Consider the following 25,271-nt stretch of genomic DNA (forward strand, 5'->3'; position numbering starts at 1 on the left):
AGCCAGGGAATGTCCCCGCTAATTCTGTTGTGCTGTACTCTCTTAGTGTACAGTGCTTTGCACATAGTAAGCACTCAATAAACATCACTGATTGATTGCAGAGCACAGTACTCAAGTAGCGCTTGGGAAAGGACAATACAATCAAGTTGGTGGATATGATCCCTGTGATCCCAGCCCACAGTGAGCTTAAGATATAACGACCTTGTGATTAGCTTCTGGCAGGATGGCTGAACTCCTCTGGGAGGTTCTGCCTGACTCTGCTGGGGCAGCCACCCTTCCCACAGCAGTAAGCAAACCTGGATTCTTTTAGATGACAATAAATGAAAAGTGCACTGGGTTGAATGAAATAGGTGTTCAGAAACACTTCTGATCCCCATCAAATGATAGTTTGCGTCCGTTACGCAATAAGTCATCCAGCTAGTGATTGAGTTTGTTCCGCTGTCTGATATAGGATTATACCCATAATGAGAATTTGGAAAATTTACAATAGGAAAATGTGTGGGTGACAATGCAAAAGAAAAAAGACATCCCCCAAAAAGCAAAAACAGAACAGCAACAACAAAAAAAAAAACACACACATGCTTTTTCTAGATCGAATTCCCATGAACTGGCTGCAAATCTATTATAAAACTGAATTCCCTTATCCACAGCACAGTGTGGGAAAAGAACCAGGTGTCTAATAAAGATGCAAATGAAAAATGCAGATCATTTGAAACAAAGTCAACACAGTATGAGCGCAGCCAAGTTCCTTCCAAAAAAGATTATATAAAGAATGGAAAGTGCTTGGGAAGGCACTGAAAAAAAATCAAAATCAAGCCTCTTTGCATTGGTAAAAATTCAGAATAAAACAAAATTACAAAATGAAATAGAAAAATGGATTTTTTCATAACAATGCTGGGGGTAATCAGCAGCTAGTGAGATGGACAATGAAAAGGATATTATGGCAGGGGAGGAGGGGAAGGAGGGAGGATCTTCTCTTCAAATGAAGGTTGGGGACCCACCTGCAGACTGTTCCTCCCTGGCAATGATTATGGCGGTGCGTGCAGCCTCTCGGTATTGCTTCAGGGCCATGTACAAACGGAACAGATACTTGGCATCCTTAATTAAAGTCACACAATAAATGACCATTAGAAGGGAACAGAGCTCTTGATCGGAAGTCACCGTTTTGGGTCTTTTCGGCCCTGACAGGAAACTCTCAGTTTTGGTCAGAGACTGAGGATCTGCAAGTTTAGAAGTCCGGCTCTGAAATGGTGGGGTACCTGTGCACTTGGGGGACTTATGATGCTATTTGAAGGAGTAAAGCCAACCTTCCAAACAAAATAGGCCCCCACCAGCATTAGAGACATTAAGTGTTACAAAAGGTGTTGCAGAAAAGTTCTCTCTCAAAAGGGTCATTTGTTAATGAGGCTCATGACTTGGGGCCTAAAAGCCATTAATGAAGTCAAGACCGTTATTACCTTGGGCATGCCATCACTCTCTCCCATGAGATGGTCTATCAGTTGACTGGTCAGTGACTCATCTTTTGCCTGCCCAACCTATTTATAAAAAATTCAGACATTAACAACCTCTCCTAAAATACACGATGTGAAAAATGTATAATAAAACTATTTCTACTAATAGTGTGCTTTATACTTCATATTCACTTCCATGATTTTTTTAAAAGTTCGGTTCAAGATAAGTGACCACCCCTTAATGACTCAGCAACCGATACTGAAATGAGAGTTTTATTCCTGCACACAAGCCTGGAAAGCGACCCGGGATATTGCTGGAGGAAAGATCCAATTACTGATGAATTATCCAACGATCAATCGAATATCAAATCATGTGGGTGCAGCCTGACCCATTGAGGATGGGGATGTGAAGGGAATGTGTGGTTGGACTGTCCTTGTCATATAAGAAGAGAAAAAGGGGAGAAAGACTGGAAACTGGAAACACACACCCAGAAAATCCCTGTTAATACCCGGGGAAACCCTGTCAGGGAAGTCCACTGTCCAGGGAGGGGCCCCGTGAGCCCCAAGAAATAGTTTCCGTCAAGAGCTGGCAGCTTTCAGGAAGCTGCCGGCCACTCTGCTCAGGACTCTGGCTCTGGAAGGAGGCCCAGGATTATCTGTGGTCTCTAAGGCCGTAACAAGAAGCAACAAGGTGAGACTAGCTGGGGCTCATCAAGACCCAGTCCGTGGGGCAAAGATATAAGGTGAATAGGTGCATGTTGGTATGACAAAGGACCTAATGGGGATAAAAGCAGGGAGTTCATGTGGGCCTTGGGACTCTGTTGTTCTGGAGCTAAAGGTGGGCTTGTTGAGCTGACTGCGTTTTGGGGGGAGTGCAGGAGAGGTGCTGCCAGAAGGGAGTGCTTGTGGCTCCCTTGCTCTGGCCCAGGGGTGTCTGTCTGAGAGACGGCTCTGTCACTAAGCCTGACATTTCTAACCCCGAGGCTCACCTGGTAGCAAAAAGACCTTACCGAACCTACTGCCTAACAAACTGGAGCATTGGGGAATTGCTCTTTCAAAATGTCAGATCCTGAATTGAGAAACTATCTTCCTAGGTGCCTCACAGTTGTGGTGCAGGATTTGCCAAGAGTCAGCAGTCACACCCTATTCAATCCTTTGGGCAGATAATCTAGCCACCCCAGGGACATGCACAAATGAGTTTACACCCTCATTTAAAAGTTTCTTACCGTTTCAATTGCCTTTTCTATTGCTATGTTATCTTCCGAAGCAGGGCATTTCAAGAAGTGCTTAAGGGCCTGAAACACAAAGAAGTCACGGCTCAATGGCACTTCACAAGAACACGGGAAATTTCATTCTTAATTCTAAACTGAATTTCTATGGGACGAGTGAACCGGGAGTATGATTCTTTTATTCTAAAATAATAAAAGAATAAAAGCCCTTAGGCTGTCACAGGCACTTGCATCATTTACAAACATACTGATCTGCATAATCTACTTATTAAGCCCTTATTTATTTACTCACACACCTCTCATTCTCCTCTTAAACCAAGCTGACTGATTCTCTTTCTTGACTGTTAAATCATTACCTCTGTGATGATAGGGATCATGTCTCCACTCCCCCCCTCCACTCTCAGCCCGTGGCACTCAAATGCCATTTATTGACTGCTTTTATTTTTAGCTCATCTGAAACCAGGGAGTTACTGGGATGCTGCTGTTGAATCTGCCTTTATAGTTCTTGGAGGTAATAAGAGTTAACAAAGTAGTGAGGAGCCTGGAGAATCCAGTTAGCCCTTCAAGGAGTTTAGCTTGAGATAGTAATATTTTTTTTTTGGATTTCATGGGGCAAGGATCAGATAACCTGAAAAAGAACATTTAAATCCTTGCATTTAGCTTCTCTCAGGGTCATTCCAATGACCAATCTGATTAATACTTTTTTCTCCATACTGCTTGAGAAGCAGCGGGGCCTAATGGAAAGAGCATGGGCCTGGGAGTCAGAGGACCTAGGTACTAATCTCAGCTTCTCCAATGGCCCGCTGTGTGATCTCGGGCAAGTGACTTGACTCTTCTGTGCCTCAGTTTCCTCATTTGTAAAATGGGGATTAAATACATATTCCCCACCTTCCTACTTAGACTGTGAGCCCCACAGAGGACAGGAACTGTGCCCGACTTGATTATCTTGAATCTTCCCCACGCTTAACACATATCTCAATTATTATTACTACTAACCCGTGAATATTGACCACACAACAAGAAGAATTTGCCAGCCTGAAAATGCTTCTTTTCTCCTTCAAAATATAAGGCAATACTCTGGTAGTCTTCACTGCTAGCATCTTCAGAACCTAGAAAACCATTTAAACAAACAATCTTCCTTAGGTGGACATTTAGGAAAATGTTTTAAGAGTACAAAAACACAAAAACATATTAAGTTTCTGAAACCAAATATCCTTAGAATATTTTTCTCGGCAGGACTGAATCCTTAAGGCTTTGGGGTCCCCTGTCTGATCTTCAGTCTAGCCTCCCTTCTCCTACCTAAATCTGGCAGGAGACACTACTTCCTCAACCTCTAAAATGGAGATAGCTACAGCAGTTTGTAGCCAAGGACTGTGGGGCCAGCAGTAGTTAAGTAGCTGAAGCCTGCCCCCTCCAAGCACTGTTTAATTTGCTTATAGCAAGTGATATATTTGATGGTTGAATTTTAACCCTTTTCCCCCCGCTCTGTCTGAATAATACTTTTATTGTTCAGTATGTTTATCTTCCTCTATAGACTGAAAACTGGAGCAAAGTTTGGGGCCCAAGGTCAGGGTTGGATTAATGCAGGGCCTGTACAATCCCAGGCCCTGGACTAAGGGGTGAGGGATGTTGGGTGAGGGAAGGGAGGGGAGGGAAACGGGTGGTGTGCTATACCTGGAGGAAGGAGGAATTCAATTGGGTGCAGTGTGAGTGATTTACATCAGCCACCTCCATTGAACTCTTCCAAGTGCCTAGTGCAGTGTTCCACCTCCTAGTAGGTGCTGAATAAATACCACTGAATGACTGAAGAATATCACCAATTTTAGTTTTCTTTCTGGTCAAGACTCCTTTCCCCCCCCAAATACATGCTGTTACACATAGGCTCTGTTCCATGTCTTCAGTTTGTTTTTCCTTCCATGTGTCACTTTTTGGACATAATCGATCCCTGACTTGCTTTTTTGTTCCTTTACCTTAAATCTCTTGGTTTCTCTAACTTTCTTCTTAGACATCAGCTAGACATCATAGCTGGGCCACAGACACTACAAACTATCTTTCGAGTCTTTTTTTGTTTTGTTTTGAAAGGAATCAGTCAATCAACGGTCTCAAGCCCTGAGTATGGAGCATTGTGTACTTTGGAGAGTAGAGCAAGACACCCGTTCCCTGACCTCAGAGAGCTTACAATATAATAGGGAGACAGACATTATTTACAAAGAGTGGGAGCATGAGGAAGAACATGGATATAGTAGAGATATCAGTATGAAATAGCAAAAAAATTGTACAATAAAAATATATGCGCATCCTTAGTATATATCTGCTAAGGAATATAATACATAAGTGGAGTATTATATATGGGTGCTGGCTTGACATGATTAGAGTATTGTAAATCACAAAAGCCTTTTCTGGAGGAGAAGTCTGACTTGAAAAATTTGTTGTACCACAAACGAGCGAACAATTTATTCTTTATCTTACAGGCAGGGCCAAACCTAAATGTTTATAAATCAAGAGACAATGCTAATAATTATCCTTGCATAAAATTCCACAGTATTAAATCAGAATGAAAACTTCAATGGGATATAAAAGCTATGGCAAAGTTGGTACTATAGAACTTTTTTCAATGTCTTTTAGTAACTTTGCAAAAATCCCAACTATGTTCATTTCAGTGCAAAAAGTGTATTTAAAATGACTTAACAGGTGCCATTTAAGATAAAAATAATTTCTACAGATTCAACCAAGTCGTTATATTCTGTGGCTAGACACCCCAGAATGTTAAGTATCATCTTGGATAAAAGAATTAAGAGTACTGTATTAGAGTAACTGTGTTTCTGGTAGATATGGGAATACAGCAGAACTTCTTTAAATCCCTGCCTAATTATTAGGCTGTGAGTGTCCAGGGGTTCCAGAGTTACAGATATAAACACTTCTAAATTAAAAAAAGGCAAAGGACCAAATTTACCAATGACATCAGCATAGATCTCCATCTGGTTGTGCTGCTGGGCTAGCGTAAAAGCTTCATTGTTACATTTGGACATGACCAGAAATTGGATGGCAGAACCATAATCACCAAGCTGGCGAAAAAATCTAAAATAAAACAATTTATACCACTATTAGACAAATCTTCCTTAAAATGTATATTTAATAGGCCTTACATGGAATTACATAAGGAAGGCAGTTTTAGAACTCTGGTGTCCTACTTGAACAAAAAAAATAAAATGAATAAAAACACACTCCCAAAGATTTTAGGTTTAAAAATTTCAGGTTTCATCTCAGTTCAGAAGGGAAACCAAGACAGAAATAGAGTGCGTCTTTCCCCACCCCCCTCTAATTTTTGGAAATAGAAACATAAAAATGGAGGGCATCGCCTAAGGTTTGCCTTCCTTCTGAGGGGAGTCAAAGGGTCTCCAACAGAGATTTTGGAACCCTCCGGTTTACTGTAAGTCCAAGCACTTACAAAAGAATACTTTGAATGGTATTCTTAGAGGTGTCAGGGCAGATCAACGAATAGGTTGGGGAGAGTTCTTAAATACACCAAAGTGAAGGAGGTGCTGAGTCCTGAATGACAAAAGAAGAGATCAGAGAAGCAGCATGGTTCAGTGGAAAGAGCACAGGCTTGGGAGTCAGAGGTCATGGGTTCGAATCCCAGCTTTGCCACTTGTCAGCTGTGTGACTATGGGCAAGTCACTTCACTGTGCCTCAGTTACCTCATCTGTAAAAATGGGGATTAAGACTGTGAGCCTCATGTGGGACAACCTGATTACCCTGTATATCCCAGCGCCTAGAACAGTGCTCTGCACATAGTAAGCGCTTAACAAATACCAACATTAGGAGGCTGGGCTAATTTCGATTTAGCTCTCAGGACCAACCACAATGGATGGAAAAGCATTTTTCTCCCTCTTTCGTGAGAGCCCTAGGGGATCTGAGCTGCTCTTCAGAAAGGATTAATGGAGGCTGGCAGTGACAGACTTTCCCTTCACAATCATTGGTGTCTGAGCACTGCTCACCACAAATGCCCAAGGGCCAGAAAAGGTGCACTACTCCATCTTCAAGAAGGCATTCACTGTGCATGAGATTCTCTCAAACATAATAGTAATAGTGGCATCTGTTAATCGCTTACTATACGCCAAACACTGTGCTAAGCGACGGGGAAGGACACAAGATCAAGCTCAGTCCGTCCCAGACGGAGCTCGCAATCTAAGAAGGAGGAAAGAAAGATTTTGAACCTCCAATTTTACAGATGAGGAAACGGAGGCACAGAGACATGAAGTGACAGTTTCTTACCGACGGCATCATCGCCTCTGAACTGAAAGAGAACTCTTAGCTGAGGTTAGGTGTGTGGGAAGAGACAATGATCAGTTTCAGGGTAGGGGGATGCAGAGAGAGTAGGGAAGGCTTTGGGAAGTACTTTTAAATAGTTCTCTAGCCAACTGAGATTAAGTTGGCTACTGGGTATCGTAGTTCCGATTCAGGATAATGGAGCCTTATGGCTTGCACATAGCTCAGAGTCTGCTTAACCTGTACCTCTCCAACCTTCACAAAAATAAATATAAAGCAAGACAGTCATCTCAAGATTAGTTCTGTGTTACACTGGGCAACCTTTAAGCAGGTCTCATTTAACTGAAATTAGGGCCCTTCTGAATGGTAAAACTTAAAAGACCAGCTGTGACCATTTGTAGTTTTCTAGAAAAATCCTGCCAGAATAGTCTTGCTTCCTTGAATGTATTTTCCAAAGTTTTTCTTAGTTTTCAGTGCTTTCTATCTTTGGAGGATTATTCTCAATAATAATAACAAAGTTATTTGTTAAGCGCTTACTATGTGCAGAGCACTGTTCTAAGTGCTGGGGTAGATACAGGGTAATCAGGTTGTCCCTCATGGGGCTCACAGTCTTAATCCCCATTTTACAGATGAGGTCACTGAGGCACAGAGAAGCTAAGTGACTTGCCCACAATCACACAGCTGACAAGGGGCAGAGCCAGGATTCGTACCCATGACCTCTGACTCCCAAGCCCGGGCTCTTTCCACTGAGCCACGCTAATTTAAGCGATCCCAAGGGTTATGAGTTAATAGACCTCCAGTCTCTAAAATAATTTAACTATGATAGTATTGGATTACCTTGCTACCAGTTTGGCTCCATCAAGAGACTGGGTTTCTCTGACAATATTAACAGCCTTTTCAGGGTTACTGAGGTGGTCCAGATATATGCGGATGACACTGTCCCACTGTTTTGCATTCTCATAAGCCACAACAGCTTCTTTGTATCTGCAAGACACAATTACCAGAGGTAACAAATGCAAGCCATAGTAACACTAAAAATTATGAGTTATGGAGTCCTTGAACATTTTGGTCCATGTTCCCATCTTTTAATTATCATCATACCCTTGTTTCAGCTGTAAGCCTGTGGGCCAGGGACTACGTCTAAATCAATGAACACGTATCTTTTCCCAGCAATTAGTGTTTAGTACTGCATACTGTATGTGCTTTATAAAACCACTAATAATTGTGGTATTTATTATACACCTTTAGAGTGCCAAGCACTTTACTAACCACTGTGGTAGATACAAGATAATCTGGTCAGACACAATCCCTGTCCCTCATGGGGCTCCCTTGCCAAAGGGGAAGGAGACCAGATATTTAATCCTCATTTGATAGACGACAAAAGTGAGGTAGAGCGAAGTTAAGATTACACAGGAGGTGAGTGGGGGAGCCAAAATTAGAACCCAGATCCCCTGACTCCCAGGCCTGTGCTTCTTCCACCAGACCACTCTGCTTCTTAATGCTAATATTGATACCCTGGTTGATTCTTTGATTACCTCTTAGGAGAAATCCCTTGGTTTAGCTAAAAAGAGGCACTGGCTTTGGGAGTCAGCAACTGGGCATTTTGACCATGTATTTAGAGGCGTGCAATCTGGAAATCTGCAGTGCTCAACTGGAAGAGGCTGTCCTCCTCATTGCACCTGTGCCACCATTGAATAGTATCTGTGGTATTTTTCCTCCACCTGAAAAATGTCTTCTGCTTGTTGCTCAAGATGCAGAGCTGAACACCACGGTGGGAATCATAACTACCTGGTACAGTTTGAGTTTGGTTTCAGAGCTAACATTTCAGTCCTCAAACCATCAATCAGTGGTAGTCATGAGCTCTTATAGGGCACAGAGCTCTTTACTAAGGGCTTGAGAGAGTAGAACAATTCAACAGGGCTGCCCACAATAAGCTTACATACTCCATCTACACTCTCCCCTCAGAGGACTCATTCTCTTCTACAACTTCAACTACCATCGCTATGAGGATGCCTCCCAAATTTACCTCTTTAAAACTGGAAAAGCCTAAAACCTCAGATTGTCTTGGTTTCTTCTCCACCTCAAAAGAAACTGCACAAAAGGCATTCTATCCAGGAACCACTGAAAAAACACAATAAAGCAAGTAGCTACCTGAGCTCATAATTGATTTTTCTGACATTGACATCAGAGTTCGATTACTAGCAAGATATACGATAGTTGATTCTTCCAAAATTGTTGTCTGAGCTGATTTTGATTGCTCAAACTCCAGGTTTGGGCTCAACCCTTTCAGAAGCACTCCATCTATTTCAGTCTTTCTTTTGAGGATTTATAGAACATGACGTTACACCCGAAAATGATTCAGGAATATACTCACCTACCATCTGCTTCTTTAGCTTTAGCATACTGCAGGTGAATCTTAGGAGAAGATACTTGAGGGAGAAGCTCACCAACTTTCACCCTAAGAAAAAAGACCACAAAAGGCACCATGCCAACTCTCAATTTAGTCTTAATTTCTATGCCTCATTCCAACTGTTAATGGACTTGACGCATTCGTACTTTTTAAAAAATTATGGATCATAATAGTGAGAGGGAAAGAAACTACTCTCACTTGAGAGGTTGCAAAAGACTGGGATCTTTATTCTGTTTTTTTTAAAAAATGGTACTGGTTAAGAGTGTACTTTGTGTCAGGCACTTTATTAAGTTCTGGGATAGGTACAAGTGAATCACATTGGCCACAGTTCCTGTCCCACCTAGAACTCACAGTCTTAATCCCCATTTTACAGATTAGGTAACTGAGGCCCGGGGAAATGATGTGACTTGCCCAAGGTCACAGAGCAGACAAGAGGTGAAGCTGGCATTAGAACCCAAGACCTCTGACTTCCAGGCCTGTGTTCATTCCATTGGATCAGGCTGCTTCTCAATTTACCATGCCTGGGGACTGAATACTTTAAAATGCATCACGAATCTTCTTTTCCCCCCAGCGATCTCTATGAATATTTCTGACTTTCAACAAAACCAAAACATAGGTCATAGTAAAACAGGATATGAGTTAGAGTACAAGTACATATTGACCTAATACCATAGTTAATTGGATCATTCCCAGAACCATCAGGATGAATGCACATTCACCTTTCAATTGACATTTCCCTGAAATTCTTCCTTTTACCAAATAATAAAAATTGCTCGAGGAAATCCATGGAAAGAGCTTAAAATTATGCCCAGCTGGGTTCTGGGCTTTATGCTTTCATGTCTGGAGTTGCTCTCTGGGACTCCAGAAACCAAGTTTCCCACACTTTCTATCAGTGCTCTTCTAAGAAGTGTTCTATTTGGGGAGCCTGGCACTTCTTTGAAAGGGCTGAGCCCTGCTCCTCTCCTGCCCAAGCTGCTGCTGAAACCCAGCAGAGCTTAACTGATTTTAGGATTCGTCCTGAAATGTGCCCCAATGAGTCATGGAGAGGGTTTGTAACTCAATTCTGGACCGGAGTGGTCGATGCTGTTCACTGATCCCATAGAATATCCCCCCCCATGTTTCCATCCTGCTAGAGAAGCAGCATGGCCTCCTGGAAAGGGCACGGTCTTAGGAGTCAGAGGGACCTGGTTCTAATCCTGACTTTGCCATGCCTGCCACCCACGACCTGTGAGTGACCCTGGTAAGTCATTTCAATTCTCTGGGCCTCAGTTACCTCATCTGGAAAATGGAGATTAAATCCTACTCCCTCCTACTTAGACTGTGCACCCCATGTGGGACAGGGATTGGGTCCAAACTGATTAGCTTCATTTGGCCTGAAGCACTTAACAAGTACCAATTTTCTTTTTCCTTTTATTAAGATACCCGACAGAGTGTCTAGTCACTGGCCAACTTTCAGAAAGGGGAAAGAAGTCCCCAGAGGGGAGGATATTGGAAGAAGTACAGCCAGGAGTTGGGGGGCAGGAGGAGCGGGCCAATTAATTTGGGGATCGGCAATTATAAAACCAAGAAAACTACTAAAACAAGTAAATCTAAAACAAGTTTCAGCAGATCCTTACCAGTTCTTACAGCGGATGTAGACAGATGCTGCTTTGTCGTAATATTTCCCTTTTTCATACAGCTGGGCTGCTTCTGAAAATTGCTATAACAAAAAGTTATTTCAGTATGAATGCTGATCCTCCATAGACCATCCATTGTTCTCTTTGCTTGATTAATTGTGTAATTTAAGACGACCTTCATATTTTCCAGTATGGCTCCACAGTCCCGCTTGAGCAGTCTGCTGGGATGTTTAATGGCTTGGTTAACCCCTCGACGGATGTCTCCCATCCGAATGGACATCTGAGCTACTCCGGCTAGGCAGGCTTCATCGTGGTCCTGGTGCTCAAATGAGAAACAAAAAATGGCAACTCACAACTCAGTGCAATGGTAAGAATTCACTCTAGAGAATTATAAAATGTGTCCATGCTAAACGTGTCTTGATTTTCACTTATTTGATCTAAGCTCCATTCCAAGAAGGCTTGATATTGCATCACTCAGATAAGCACCCCTAAGAAGTCATCTCCTCCAGGAAGCATTTCCCAAATAATCCCCCCTACTAATCTTCATCAGCATCTTGGGTGTGTATGTATATATGTGTGTATACACACCCATACACACACACACCCATATGTATATGTGCATATAATACATATGTAATATACAATTAATACATAATGTTTACTTTTAAAATCTAGTCGTTCATCGATTTTATTATTTTTTATATCTGATTTTATCATTTGTATTCTTGCCCTCATATTTTAATTATTATATCTTTGGCAGATTTTGCTGGTTTACCTCCCCTTTTTAAACTCTTCAAGGGCTAGGATTGTGTCCTTCATTTCTTTTTTAGGTCCCATTACAGTGTTCTGCATCTAAGACGTGGCTCAATAAACACTGTCAATGGTGATGATGGTGATAATTACAATTAATGAGGCACATATCGCCTTCCTAACTCAATGGATAATTTTCGGTAATCCCACCCCCGGTGCCTTATTTATAGCACTCTATTTCACTTTACGCAAGTATCAATATCCCAAGTCCAGAGCCCCAGAGGCTATGAAAAAGCAACAGAGTAGAAATGTTTTTTCTGAGGCTTTGCATTTCGCATGACTACTTACCAAATCAATAGTATTTATGGAGCGCTTACTGTGTGCAGTGCACTGTACTAAACACTCAGGAGAGTACAACACAATAGAATTATAAGCAGAGTGCAGTACTAAGTGCTTCCAAGAGTACAACACAAGAGAAATGGTAGACACTTTCCCCTGCCCACAGTGAGATACACCAAATAACCATTTAGCTAGGTAGTCTGACTCTGTAAAACTTTTTTTTTTGCTAAGGCTATAAATGTCTTGCACAAATAAATCTCAAAAATAATACTGGATGACAGACCTTTTTTTCCTTGCTTTTGCTGTCTCTAGCTGAAGAAATCAAAGAGAATGCTTGGATCAAAAATAAATGCAATTTAGATACAATACCCAGATCATTTTATGAAAAATTTAGCACAGCTTGTAATTTGTACTTTCAAAGAAAAAAGCCACAGTAGACATCAAATTCTTTCTAAATTGAGAATATGTTAACCAAGTCTCATGGAAAAAAGAAAACAAAAACACCACCCACAAATGAGAATGTAATGCCAGAGATGAAACAGCAGAGAGTGCCCTGGGATTTATTTTCAAGTTTGCTGCAGAAACATTAAAACAGAGAAAGGCTATTAATATAATTTTTATCCCTAGTGACTGAGTGACTATTTTCACATACAGATTTACACAAAAAAGCCTGACACACTTAGTTTATAAAATCGGGTGACTTGGTTATTTAAAGGCACAGATCTACTGGGCACATTTTACTCTGACAATATGTACTGGTTTACTTATAAAACTAACTTTGGTCTCTCTTGGTTAGAGCCTTACACTGTTATCGCCTCTCAATACATTTGTCATTGCATATGCAATCAGTTAAGGCTAACTCGTTAAATTCTAATTATAAGGTACTTGGAACAGAAATGATTCCTTTCCCAAAATGGTTCCCCAAAATCCAGTTTTTGGGTTTTTTTCCTATGGTATTTGTTAAGCGCTTCTTATCTGCCAGACACTATATTGAGTCCTAGGACAGGTAGAAGACAATCAAGTCAGACAAAGTCCACATCCCATATGGTGCTCACAGTCTTAATCCCCATTTTCCTGATGGGGTAACTGATGAGAAGTTAAGTGACTTGCCCAAGATCACACAACAGACAAATGGTGGAACAGCAATGCGAACCCAGATCCTTCTGATGCTCAGGCTCTATTCACTAGGCCACGCTGCTCAATACCGGTAAAAGTAAAAATAATATTATTTATTAAGCACTTTTGGGGGGCCAAACACTGCACCGAGCCTTGGGGTAGATACAAGAGAATAACAATGGACAGCAGCCCCATCCCTCGTGAAGCTCACAGTTATTTGACCAGTGAGCTGAATTTTAGGCATACACCTTTTACAGATTCCCCTACCTTAATATAACTTCCTTTAAAGCATTCAAAATGGGTACTTTTAAGAAACGCTAATGTACCCGAAATGGAAAAATTTATGAAATGTCACTTCTGAGTTTAACCAATGGTCTATATCTGGTCCAGTGTTCTGCTTTCCACAGTGACAGAGGATGCATGAAAGAATTGAACTAATAATTGCCCTCCAAGATCAATGGCATTCATTGAGTGCTTACTGGGTGCAGAACACTGTACTAAGTGCTTGGGAGAGTACATGTTGAAAAACAAATACATGTTCTCGGCTTGTGGGCACACGCATACTGTTCCCATGGCTAAAAATGCACCTTCTAGCTTCTCTAGCCTTTCCCGCTCTTTCACTGAAACTTACTGTCCATGAATCAATAGAAACTTTATAACATCCCTAACATTTTCTGTTATCACCCTCTCATTCAAGCCATTCTTGAGACTAAGAGATGGGGCATAATTTCACAGTGTGACCTGCATGCCATCGAATTTTGTCCTGTGAATATGGTAGAAGGGATGTATTTTTCCAAAGGGAAAGGAGAGAGGAAGGTGCTGGAAACAATTCCTGATGAAATGCCTCACTAAAGAGAGGGAGACATGCAGGCACCCAGTGTGAGGGGAAACACAGAGCTATTATAATGAGCTCTGTGTTCTCTCTCCAGTACCTCTGGTGCTACCAGGCTCTTAGAGAAACTGGAGAAGGGAAGGGGAAGGAAGCATTTTTGAGATTTCTGATATTTGAGTTTACTTTGTAGATGGACAGGGCCCCAAATCATTTTGCAATAAAGTGGAGAAAAAGCACTGAACAAATTTATGCATATAATTTCAAAAATTACCTTATTATCACCTGTTATTCCTCTCTCATAATGAGCCAAGGCATTCACATAATCACCTCTAAAAGAACAATCAAAATTATCTTAATTGTACTTAAAATAACCATTGCGTCCAACACTGAATGGCCCTTGCCCACATACCCACCCACCTCAGCTGTGTTTTTTGGTTTGTTTTTTAAATGGTATTTGTTAAGTGCTTAGTTTGTGCCAGACACTGTACTCAACGCTGGAGCAGACACAAAATAGTTAAGGTTGGACACAGTCCATGTCCCACATGGGGCTCACAGTTTTCCTTACCATTTTACAGATAAGGTAACTGAGGCAAAGAAAAGTGAAGTGACTTGCCCAAGATCACAGCTGACAAGTAGAAGAGCCAGAATCAGAACCCAGGTCCTTCTGATTCTGAGGCCTGTGCTTTATCCACTAGGCCAGCTCTTCTGCACTCCATCCAAACTTCTACTCTCTGTTGGCTTATTCTGAATTCTAGCTCACTTTCCTTGGGTGTGTTCCCCTCCCTCACCCCAAATCGGTCCTCTTGCCTGTCCTGCTGCTGGTCTTTCATAGCTTTCCTGACAGCTCAGCTTTTATCTGAGCTTTTTCCTTTCCAGTTTCACTCCCTGCCTTCTTCCCATTCCCTTAGCAGGCTCTTCTGACTGAAAATCTTGGAGGGACATTTCTGTCCTTTGGTTCGCTTCCTGTCCCAGGCTCTGCCTGACCACATTCTTTTGGACTTGTCAGTCTTCATCATTAGGTTGCAAGAATTTGGGGCCCAGAATCCTGTCTTTATTTCTTCTTTTATACCAATCAGAGGGACTTATTGAGTGCTTGCTATGTGCAGAGGACTGTACTAAGTCTAGTTCAGTGCTCTGCCCAGAGCTGGCAATTAATAATAAATTCCCACATTATAACTGTGCCAAATCTAACAGTTGAGAAATAAGCTGGCAATTAATAATAAATTCCCACATTATAACTGCGCCAAATCTAACAGTTGAGGAATATATAAAAACGCACCCCCTACCAGGAGGGAAGTGCTTCAGCTCTTTCAAAAAGCCGAATCATCAGCTAGGAAGGTAATCAGCTTCACCGTGCAAGCACTTTCCTTTCTGAGGTATTATTAGTAATTTGTCCTTTAGCCTAACACCTGAAAAAAAGAGAACATACGTGAATTCGAGCTGAATAGCGTACTCCTTTGAGAGGAACGGGATCTGGTCGGGGGCCAAATGTTTAGCCAGCTGCAGTGCACTGTCCCAGTGCTGCAAATCTCGTCTCATCTGTATGAAAAGAAGTGGTTGAGCAAAAAAAATTCACCAGATATGATGTTACGCTGCAAGATCACTACCTGACAGTATATTGCGAGGTCACTGTAGCTATCCAAAGATAGATAGCTAGTGACCTTGGAGGCTGATATATAGGTAGGTGTGTGTACTCTCCAAAATAACAGCGATGATAACAATCCAAATCTTGGAACTGGATCCGAAATGCAAGTGATAACCATCTAATAATAAATTAGTCATCTTAGGGCGTTTGGAGATATACAAAATGTCACTCCATATTACAGAGAAAGAGACGCATGCACATTTTGTATATATATATATGAATATATATTTATATTTAATATATTATATGATACATATTTATTAAAAAGATCTTACAGGAATTAGATTTTAAGTTTTTACTATATATTTATATTTAATATATCTGTTTATTAAAAAGATCTTACATGAATAAGATTTTAAGTTTTTGAGAGCAGCGATTACATCTTGCATTTTTATGGTCCAGGTACATATACACAATTAATGACACTTCTTGTTCCTTCCCCTATCATTTGCACAGTCCCTTCAAAGCAACTAAATGGTATATACAATTAAGAAAGTCATTCATTACAGTTTTGATAGTTAGGTACCTCAAGGGCAGCAATAGGACAGCTGGATGCCAGATACAGATCTTGTGCCAGACTGAAATCATTATCAAACATGGCAAGATGTCCTGCTAGAAGGTTATGGTCCTCTATCCCCTGTTAAACACAAATTGTTGGATACAATGACAATCTGGGGGTGTTGAGAACACCCGGCATTCAGCCGAGTCGCAACATTGCTACGGGCAGCTGTGCCCTCTCCCACCAACGCCCACAACCTCCTCTCTCTCTTTGTATACTCAAATTCTGTTTGTTTTTTCAATCTGTTTTCTGGGGGTGGCTCAGGCAACATGAATCACCGAACAACTACAGTCTTATTAATGGAATCCTTGAAGGAATCTCTAGGCCCTTATACATACAGGGAGGCCAGGATTGAGCCTGAATGCCAAATTCGGCTCTAGATTTCATCCCGTTCTTTCAAAGAGTTTACAGTCCAATGGAGGAGGCTAAGACCAGGAGTTTTGGGTATTTCTTGAAGCTACCCATAATATTCAGATTTAGAAAGCGATTAAACAGCCTAACAGGAACTTTTGCTGCTCTTTAAAAAAAAATCAATAAAGAAAACCTAATTCGAAGTGGCTTAGGAAGAGAGGAAATGAGTCAGTCAAAAGCTGGGTACATAAAAGCATCATTCTCCTACAGTTCTCCCTGCCCTCCCCCCAAAAAATTCCACTACTCTCACATGAAGGCTGTGGGCCTCCTGAACAGGCTTCAGAAGTCCCCACCAATTTTTTTAATTGTACTTGTTAAGCACTTATTATGTATCAGACACTGTACTAAGTGCTGGAGGAAGATACAACCTAATCAGATTGGACACAGTTCAATGCCCCACATGGGTCTCATGGTCTTAATCCCCACTTTACAGATGACTGTAACTGAGGCACAGAGAAGTTAAGTGACTTACGGCAGACAAGTGGAGAATCCAGGATAAGAGCTCAGGTCCTCAGACTCCCAGGCCTGTGCTCTTCCCACTAGGCTGCACTACTTTCTAAATCCTTGCCAATATACATCTGTACTGCTATTAAGCCAGAGCATTGGCAGGGCAGAGGAGCAAGCCAGACCAGGAAGGCTTCAGGGAGAAGCATCAGGAGGTCTAGAACGGTGTCAGATCATTTCCCGGTTCTCTCCTGCCCCCTTTCCCCCAGCTTCCGGGGCCAGCACTGCATGGTTTTCTCCAGCACAGCTCTCACCCCTTTGTGACTGATATCCCCAAATCACATTCATTAAGATATATTTAAGGGACCTCCTGTCTCCAAAAACCCCCATCAAAACCCTCTCGCACGCTACCTTAACCTGTTCCAGGGACATCACGATCCCAACGTTCCCAATCGTCCGATAAACCCGGATGGCAAACTCCACCTCCATGTGATATAGGCAGGCCCTGGCCAGTTCATTCCAAGCAGCTTGGTCATTCAGCAATTTGCTCACCTCCCATGCTTCAGAAAACCTAAAGCAGAGGGAAAGAATTAAGAGTAAGAGCCATTCCTTATTTTCTAGGAGGCTTTTCAAAACTATGTGGAATTTAAAAATCAGGAAAAACTGGATTATCAATCAATGTATTTTCTAAATTGTGGCTTGGGGGATCGCATGTGTGTGGTGGGGGGTGGGAGAGGAGGGCGGAGGAGGAAGAAAAGTCAGGGTCTTCCCATTCCACGGTTCCCTAGTGGGACAGCAGTGGAAAAGGGCCCAGAACAAGGAGTTCCAGATTGGAACACCCTCTTTCCTGGTATCTCAGTGTCCTTCAAAGCCTGGAACTTGTAATTCACTTCCAGGTCTACAGAAGCAGAGTCTTGAGTATGGAAGTCCAGGAGTTTGAGAGTTGCTCTGTGTTGAAAGAAGCTCTGAAGATGACCGGTCAATTCCAGGCAGAATTAATAATGAATAAAATGGCCACTCATCCCCAGGCAGAACTAATAATCAATACCAAAGTAGCTCTGGCTGACTTATGGCAGTTTTGCTTAAGCCTTCAGGACTCCTCTAAAGAGCTATCATTTTTCAAGATGATATCACTGATGGTGAAGTTGTTAATGGGTTTATGATAATCAATTATTAGCATTTATTAAGCACCTAATGTGTGCAGAATGGTGTACTAAGTGCTTGGGACAGTAGAAGAGAATAGGTGGACATGATCCCTATCCTCAAGAAGCTTACAATATAGCAGAAGAGACAGACATACATATGAGAGAAGGGAATGATAAGTTGGTGCTTAATAGATTATATAGATTCATAAATGTTGCAGGTAGTTGTGAGTGCACCAGTAATTAGGTAGTAATTAGGTTGGGGAAATATAATCTGGAGAGATTAAAAATGAGTTGGGTAAGGCCTTTTGGAGGAGAAGGGAATAGCTGACACAGATTGAGGGGCTTGAGATGGTGGTCAGGGAAGGGAGAAGAGTGTAAACAAGTGTTTTTAGGTAATAACAGGATGGGGGGGGAAGCACAAGTAGGAGGGACAGATTATAACAACAGGCAGGGGACTTCCTCTTAAGAGAGACACTGAAAAAGATATAGGGGTGGGAGGGAGTGAAAGAGATTTGAAAGAGTTCAAGCCTGATGAACACAACTTTGTTCACGAAGTAGTTGCCAGATCATAAAGGGTGAGACGTGGGGGGAAGTTGGGGCACCAAGGACTTCAGAAGGGAGGTGGTCAGATGAAATATAGATGACAGCGTTTCGCCAAATCGTCATCCGATAATCAGGTGATGTTAGTTTGACTATTACACAGTGTTCCATTACGGACACTATTGTAACATTGGTCAAGCAACTCAGATCGGGCTTCCTCCTGATTTTCCCCAGCTAGTTTTCTTCTCCCAGTTTCACCTCAGAGCTTCAGACTGTATCAGAGGTTTTATTCTTGGAAAAGTGATTTTGTTTCTCCAGATGCAATACCATTTTGGAGGTCGAGAAAAGCATTATTGCTCTCATGCTATGTTGAGAAAATAAACTGTGGACACTAACTACCAGTAGACATTTAATCCTGGATTTTTATATGTGCCAGAGGATTACTGAAGATTTTTAGAACTCTAAACTTCTGTGGCCACAAACAAAGAAAAAGCACCCAGATGTATCTTTAAAAGCCCTACCTTTTCAGCATTAAAGTCTGGGTGAGTATTTCTTTCAGCTTATTAGGCCCGGCATCCTTTAAATTGCCCCGAAAGCCATGTGTGCTAAGGCAGATGCTGTTTGTTTTCCCACTCTGGGTCTGGCAGGTTAGTTCTCCATTATACAAAAGCAATGGCTTATGAGAAAATGGAACCTTGGTGCTACCTGCCAAAATCACCTTGGATCCTGGAAGAAGAGAAGAGATCAGTTTCCAATTCATACATCTTTAGGAAAACATTATGGCTTAGCTGACCACTCACCTGATTGTCATGTGGAATTCTTCTTCTCTACCTCTCCTTTCTCCCCTCTATGTCCTCCTGATGCTATCTAGGGACTCTCCCCCTCCCCCCAACATCAAGTCTACTGATCCTCCCCTGGAAGTCCTTTTCCCTTGCACAAAACTAAGTAGGCAGGGTCTGAGTCACAAGTTGCTCGAGCCTGGGGCCCTGAGGTCCCCCTCCGGATTAGGACTCTGTGTGCTGGGGACCCCAACCTTAGGGGACAGCCTCTGCCCCATGCCCCTTCAGCCTCTCCCAGGGCCGCTGTGTTTTAGAACCTTTGGGAGGCCAGGATGATTTCTAAGGACTGCTAATCTGGAACCGTGTGCAGTCTGAAACTCCCTTCTGGATTTTTTCTTTTACTTGTCTTGACACTCTCATCTTAGTTTGCAAAATCTATTGCTTGTCACTGGCTGCATATGGCCTGGGGGAGGGAAGGGGAGAGAAGAGCACAGGCCTGGGAGTCACGGTATCTGGACTCTACTTCCATCTCCTTATCTGGAAATGGACTAAATTCCTGTTCTCCCTCTCCCTTAGATTGAGAGCCCACTTGGGAGAGGGACTGTGACAGATCTGATTATCACTTTTAGTATAGTGCTCTGCACAAAGTAAGAGCTCAAAAATGTGACTGATTATTTTATCAACCCTAGCATTTAGTACAGGGCTTAGCACACAGTGAACATTTAACACAGACCTCATTTGCTGTTGCCCCGGTCAATTTAGATGGTGAGTTCTTTGTGAGACAAAGATTGTGTGATACCCCCAGACCTAGCAGAGTGTTCGGTACATAGTAAGTGCTTAATAAATACCACAACTGAGCTACTTGATGTTATTTTCCTGGCTTAATTCTCTTGTTTTCTCTCTTTTCATTCAATTAAAAATGCGTAAGTCTCTGAAGAGAATAAGGTGGAAATAAAACTGAGAGGTTGGATTTAAGAAATACACTTCATACTGAAGTGAAAGGATGACAGCTATAAAACCTGTCATTTCCTCCGAGATGGAGGATCAAACGTTCCAAGGTGTTCCAACTATTTGGGGTTAAAACAGAGGCTCTGTCATGTAAACACAATGGGAACCAGATTCAAACCTCTGACAAGCAGAAGATGTAAAAACCTTTCAATGAGCACAAATGCTATAGCTCCTTCTCATAAACGAATGGTGAAAGATTTCAGAATGGGGAGCAGAAGTTAAGACCTACAAACACAGGACACAGTAAACGTTCCCATCTCTGGTGAACAAAGCTGACGGTACAGACAGGTAGTAATACCGTTATGAATGGTTTTCAGTGATGTTTGGCCTACATAAATGTGTTGATCCTGTCAATAAACAAGTTCTCTTTTCTTCTTTTCTTCTTGAGAAATCAGGTTATATCCTTGGGCTCTGATAACTTGTATTTCTAACCTCACCAGCTGACAAGTGGAGGGTGGGCGGGGCTAATTCCAAGATATTCCAGCAGCCCTTACTAAGCTTCTACGTACAATTGCAGTGGGCTGCTAAACATGCCTGCCTGGAACTCTATTCCGACCCAGGATCACAATCCTCAGAACGGGCCCCGTATGGCTAGAGACAATTGGAATCTTCTCCTGGCCTGATGGCTTTTTCCTTCTACCTGCTTGAAAGGCAGCGTTCTCCAACCTCGGCCTCCGCCAGCTCCCAAAGTCCTTCCAAAGACTCACTGCCAGTTTTGCTTTAAGCTGTAAATTTTCTGGAATCCTTCCTCTACCTTATTTCCTTCCACTTCTGTATTACTTCTGGTTGGACCCGCAAGCGTCATTGGTGGATAACAAATGTTGAACTGCACCACTTGGACCGAGGACTAAAAGTTACTATTTCTGAAGATCCAAGAGAAACAATAGGAAGCTATGGCTAAAATGTAGTAGCCGGATCTGCACTCGCCCCCTGCTTCCTTCCACCTCCTCTCTGGTGAGTTTTGCGCACAGAACTGTAGCACCTTCTTCAACCCTTGCTAAATTCCAAGGACATTAACCAATCAAATGGCATAAAGCAAACTCCATTGAAGATGATCCTGCTTGTCAATGGAAAAACATTTAAATCAATATGTTCCCTCTAGGCTGTGAGCTCCTTGGAGGTAGGGAACACGTCTACTAACTTTGTTCTATCACACTCTCCCGAGCACTTGCTATATTGCTCTGCACCCAATAAGTGTCAGTAAATATGATTGATTTGATAAAAGTATAAAATAGGACTACATACCTTGTATAGTGTCCTTGTGAAAGACATAAGTATAGACTTTATCATCATCATAGGCAACAAATACACCTTTATCCATTGGCCAATTTTCCCAAAGGATGCCTTTAATGGTCGGGGAGAAATTTGGAATTTCGTGTATAGCATCATTAACCTACAAGAACGACAAAGAAAAAACCCTTCTATAATACTAACATGCATCTAAAACTGTAAGAATAAAAGCTCATAAGTATTACTGTTTCTCTGGCTTGAAACTCTCTCCCGCCCCCCAGCAGACCCCAGCTCTCCCCACATTCAAAGTCCTCCTAAAATTCCACCTCCTCCAGTCAGTCCTCCCCTTAATTTCCCAGCATCTTGAGTCCTATTACCTATATGCATTTACTGTACCCTCCCTTGGCACTCCTGAATTAATTGTATACTCATTTATTTTGATCATTCTATTTATAAATACTTTCATGTGGGTCTCCCACCATCGAAGGCTAAGCTCCTTGTGGGCAGGCAATATGTCATTCTTTTATTCTTCCCAAATGCCTACTACAGTGCACACCACCAAGTGGGCACTCAATAAATGCTAACTACTATTCTCCTGGGTGAAGCCATTCATCCATTCTGTTCGATATATTTCTCTGATGTGGCACCAAAGTATACTTGGAAGACCACCCATCCTCACGGGGAAGGATGGGCCATCTACCATTTCAAACTTTATTAGGATATGAAGTTAAAAACCTCAACTGCATAAAAATTTACTAGACCATTTAAAGTAAATGTATTTCTTGGAGGAATAAAGGGTAGCTGAACATCATGACATATACTTAAAATTCTAAATTCTGACACCGTATCTTGCTAAAAACTAGTACGCATCTGCACTGCACAGTCCCCTGAAGTTCCCCTTTCCTAATTCACTTTTCATGGCTAGGTTACAGGCATTACTATGAAAGTAAAATTTTTAAGTGGTTAAGTTTAATATCCAAGTGTAATTTAAAAAAAAATAAATGTTTCATCAAATTAAAAAGAAATCACTTCCTGGAAGAGCAAAAAAAAGCAGAAAAATGCAGCCACAAACAAGGTCTATAAGAAAAGTTGAACTGCAATTTTTAAGAAATTTAATTACATAATAAAAACTCATTTTAGAAATAGTTTCCAATGTCTGTTGGTGAATACATAAAGAAAAACCAAGGCATAGTGAAATTGTGTTGCTTTTCCTCATTTGCCACACTTACCGGACAATAGACAAAACCATCACTTTTCTCATCAATGAAAACCAATCTAGTCCCATTGGGATCTGGAAAGATTTTTCTCACGCTGACAGAGTGCCGATATTCATTTATATATTGCCAGTCTTCAATGAAGAAAAAGCGAATAACACCAGTCTGATAACAAAAGAGCAATTGTAAGAGTACTTTGTGTTAGAGGCAATTATGTTCTAATGGAAAAATCAAGTTGGAGTAATTTATGTTGAAGAGGTTTTTCATTTTTAAACTAAAAGTGTCGAGTAAAGAAATTCTAATTGCAAAAGAATGGTCTATCTTCTTTATGGGGCAAACATACAGTATCTGGGATTCAACAGTCAACTAACGCCTTACTTTTTCTAGTATCAAGCAGTGCTGAACGATAAAAAAAATAAAAGTGGAACCAGACACTAGTGACCTCCACCACCCCAGTGGCACCTGGACTTTTGGGGGGGAGGGGGGTATAGAGGGGAAACAGCCAGCCAGTGTTGAAGATGTCGCCACCGGGGATCTAGTCCAGGATCTTGGGGCAGAGGGAAAGATGGGACCACCTCTCCCCATCCTGACCCCACCCAATGGGGTGCACCACCTTCCACCTGCGGATACTGTCACCCCCTCTCCTTCCCACCCCATACTCATCCATACTTCTGCCACCGTGGCACTCAGTACAGCGCTCTGCACACAGTAAGTGCTCTACAGCACACTGTTTGCTTTTTTTCAGCATTATCATTTTCTTCTATTTCCACTTGCACTTTTTTTATGACCCATTCCAGGAGATTTTCTTATTTCAGAGTCTGTTTTGGAACAGCTCATCTCTACACTGTAAGCTCATTACGGGCAGAGAACATTTCTAACTAATTCTGTTGTGTTGTACTCTCCCAAATGCTTAGAATAGTGTTCTGCACATAATAAGCGCTCAAGGAAGACCGTCGATTGATTGATTTCCCCTTCTCTCTTCTTTGTCATCTAAGCACTTGGATTTGTTCCCTTTAAGCATTCAATATTGACCCCACCCTCAGCTCTTAAGTATACAGTCGTAATGTTTTTCAATGCTTGTCTCCCTCTCTAGACTGTGGGGCTCCTTCTGAGCAGGGAATGTGACTACCAACTCTGTTACATTGTACTCTTCCAAGTGCTCAGTACAGTGCCCCGGCACACCGTAGGTGCTCAATAAATTCCATTGATTGATTTTTTTTCCAGCATTCTTAGCATGGTTTTAGATTCTCACTTGCTTCTTTTTTATTGGTTCAGAGTCAAAAGCTAAATCTAAAATACACCTTCCATCCTAATCAAATTATCATTGCAATGTATAAGAAGATTTATAAGACAACTGAAGAAAATGAAATAATCAAGCTATGTGAAAAATCCTCTCAGCTGGAAGACCACAGGAGATTGTGGGCCCCCAGGGGGCCACAGAGAGGGTCTCTCACCCCTGTACATTTTCCTCAGGACTTTGTACAGTGTTCTGCACACAGTAAGCACCTAACGAACACCACTTGTGGATCTTCGCTACTGCATTACAAATAAATGTTTCTTTTTTAGCAACAAATAAATGTTTCTTTTTTAGCAACCCAGGGAGCGGACGGGAATGGCCGTGTTCGATCCATTTTTCTTCTTCCTTCCCCAGGGGTTTGAGAGGCCGGGCAAAACTTGGTTACAAGTTCAACGAACCAAACTAAACATTCAGGTTTCCATTCAGCTCTAAAAGTGCTTGGGATGCCTCTGTTACCAGGCCAGATATATACTCTGGATCCACCTGGACTAGGTTTGAGAAAAACTCTGCCTTAAGGACTAAGGCATGTTTATGGGAACACTCACTGTGTGCAAAACATTGCACTAAGTGCTTTGGAAAGTAAACTCTGCCCTGCCTGCCCCCAAGGTACAAGGGATTGGCATATTCTGGGAAGCCCAGTTAAAAAATGCAGTTCCCTCTCCGAAAAGAGCAAGGGTTTAGAAAGTGTACCCTAAGAAACTGAATGCTTCATCCAAATCATCAGACATGATGGGTGAGCTTTATTTTTTGCAGGGCAAAGCATATCAAAAATGATGCCCCACAAAGCAAATAGTCATTGCATCACGGAACATCAGGATGCCAGCTCTGAAACTATGAGAACAGAGCCACCCAGGCAGAAATAGATTTGCTTTATGTGAACTGGCAGAATACCGAGTCTGCAGCAGTGAGGGAAAACTGATTTGCTGAGAAGTTCCAGATGTCACTGGGACGTCTGCTGAAAAACCTCCTCAGTGAAGACTTTCAGTA

General features: G+C 41.9%; 1 protein-coding gene across 4 annotated transcripts in view; it reads right to left on the reverse strand.

Annotated features, from left to right (window-relative positions):
* WDR19 (WD repeat domain 19) overlaps nt 1–25,271 on the reverse strand; it is a 54,441-nt gene that overhangs the window by 5,681 nt on the left and 23,489 nt on the right. For 3 of the 4 annotated variants that reach the window (XM_039914657.1, XM_029046594.2, XM_029046595.1), the window contains 16 exons: nt 23,003–23,152; nt 21,789–21,936; nt 19,278–19,482; nt 17,483–17,642; nt 16,184–16,294; nt 15,442–15,551; nt 14,284–14,341; nt 11,151–11,297; nt 10,976–11,058; nt 9,324–9,407; nt 7,787–7,933; nt 5,634–5,758; nt 3,677–3,789; nt 2,678–2,746; nt 1,458–1,535; nt 1,002–1,098 (listed from right to left, as the gene is read on the reverse strand). In XM_039914657.1, coding sequence (XP_039770591.1) covers nt 1,002–1,098; nt 1,458–1,535; nt 2,678–2,746; nt 3,677–3,789; nt 5,634–5,758; nt 7,787–7,933; nt 9,324–9,407; nt 10,976–11,058; nt 11,151–11,297; nt 14,284–14,341; nt 15,442–15,551; nt 16,184–16,294; nt 17,483–17,642; nt 19,278–19,482; nt 21,789–21,936; nt 23,003–23,152 — 1,885 coding nt within the window. The remainder of the gene's footprint in view (nt 1–1,001; nt 1,099–1,457; nt 1,536–2,677; nt 2,747–3,676; nt 3,790–5,633; nt 5,759–7,786; nt 7,934–9,323; nt 9,408–10,975; nt 11,059–11,150; nt 11,298–14,283; nt 14,342–15,441; nt 15,552–16,183; nt 16,295–17,482; nt 17,643–19,277; nt 19,483–21,788; nt 21,937–23,002; nt 23,153–25,271) is intronic. The other variant, XM_039914658.1, reaches the window with a different exon arrangement.

This window comes from Ornithorhynchus anatinus, chromosome 18 (genome assembly GCF_004115215.2).
Source record: "Ornithorhynchus anatinus isolate Pmale09 chromosome 18, mOrnAna1.pri.v4, whole genome shotgun sequence".
Taxonomy (NCBI): domain Eukaryota; kingdom Metazoa; phylum Chordata; class Mammalia; order Monotremata; family Ornithorhynchidae; genus Ornithorhynchus; species Ornithorhynchus anatinus.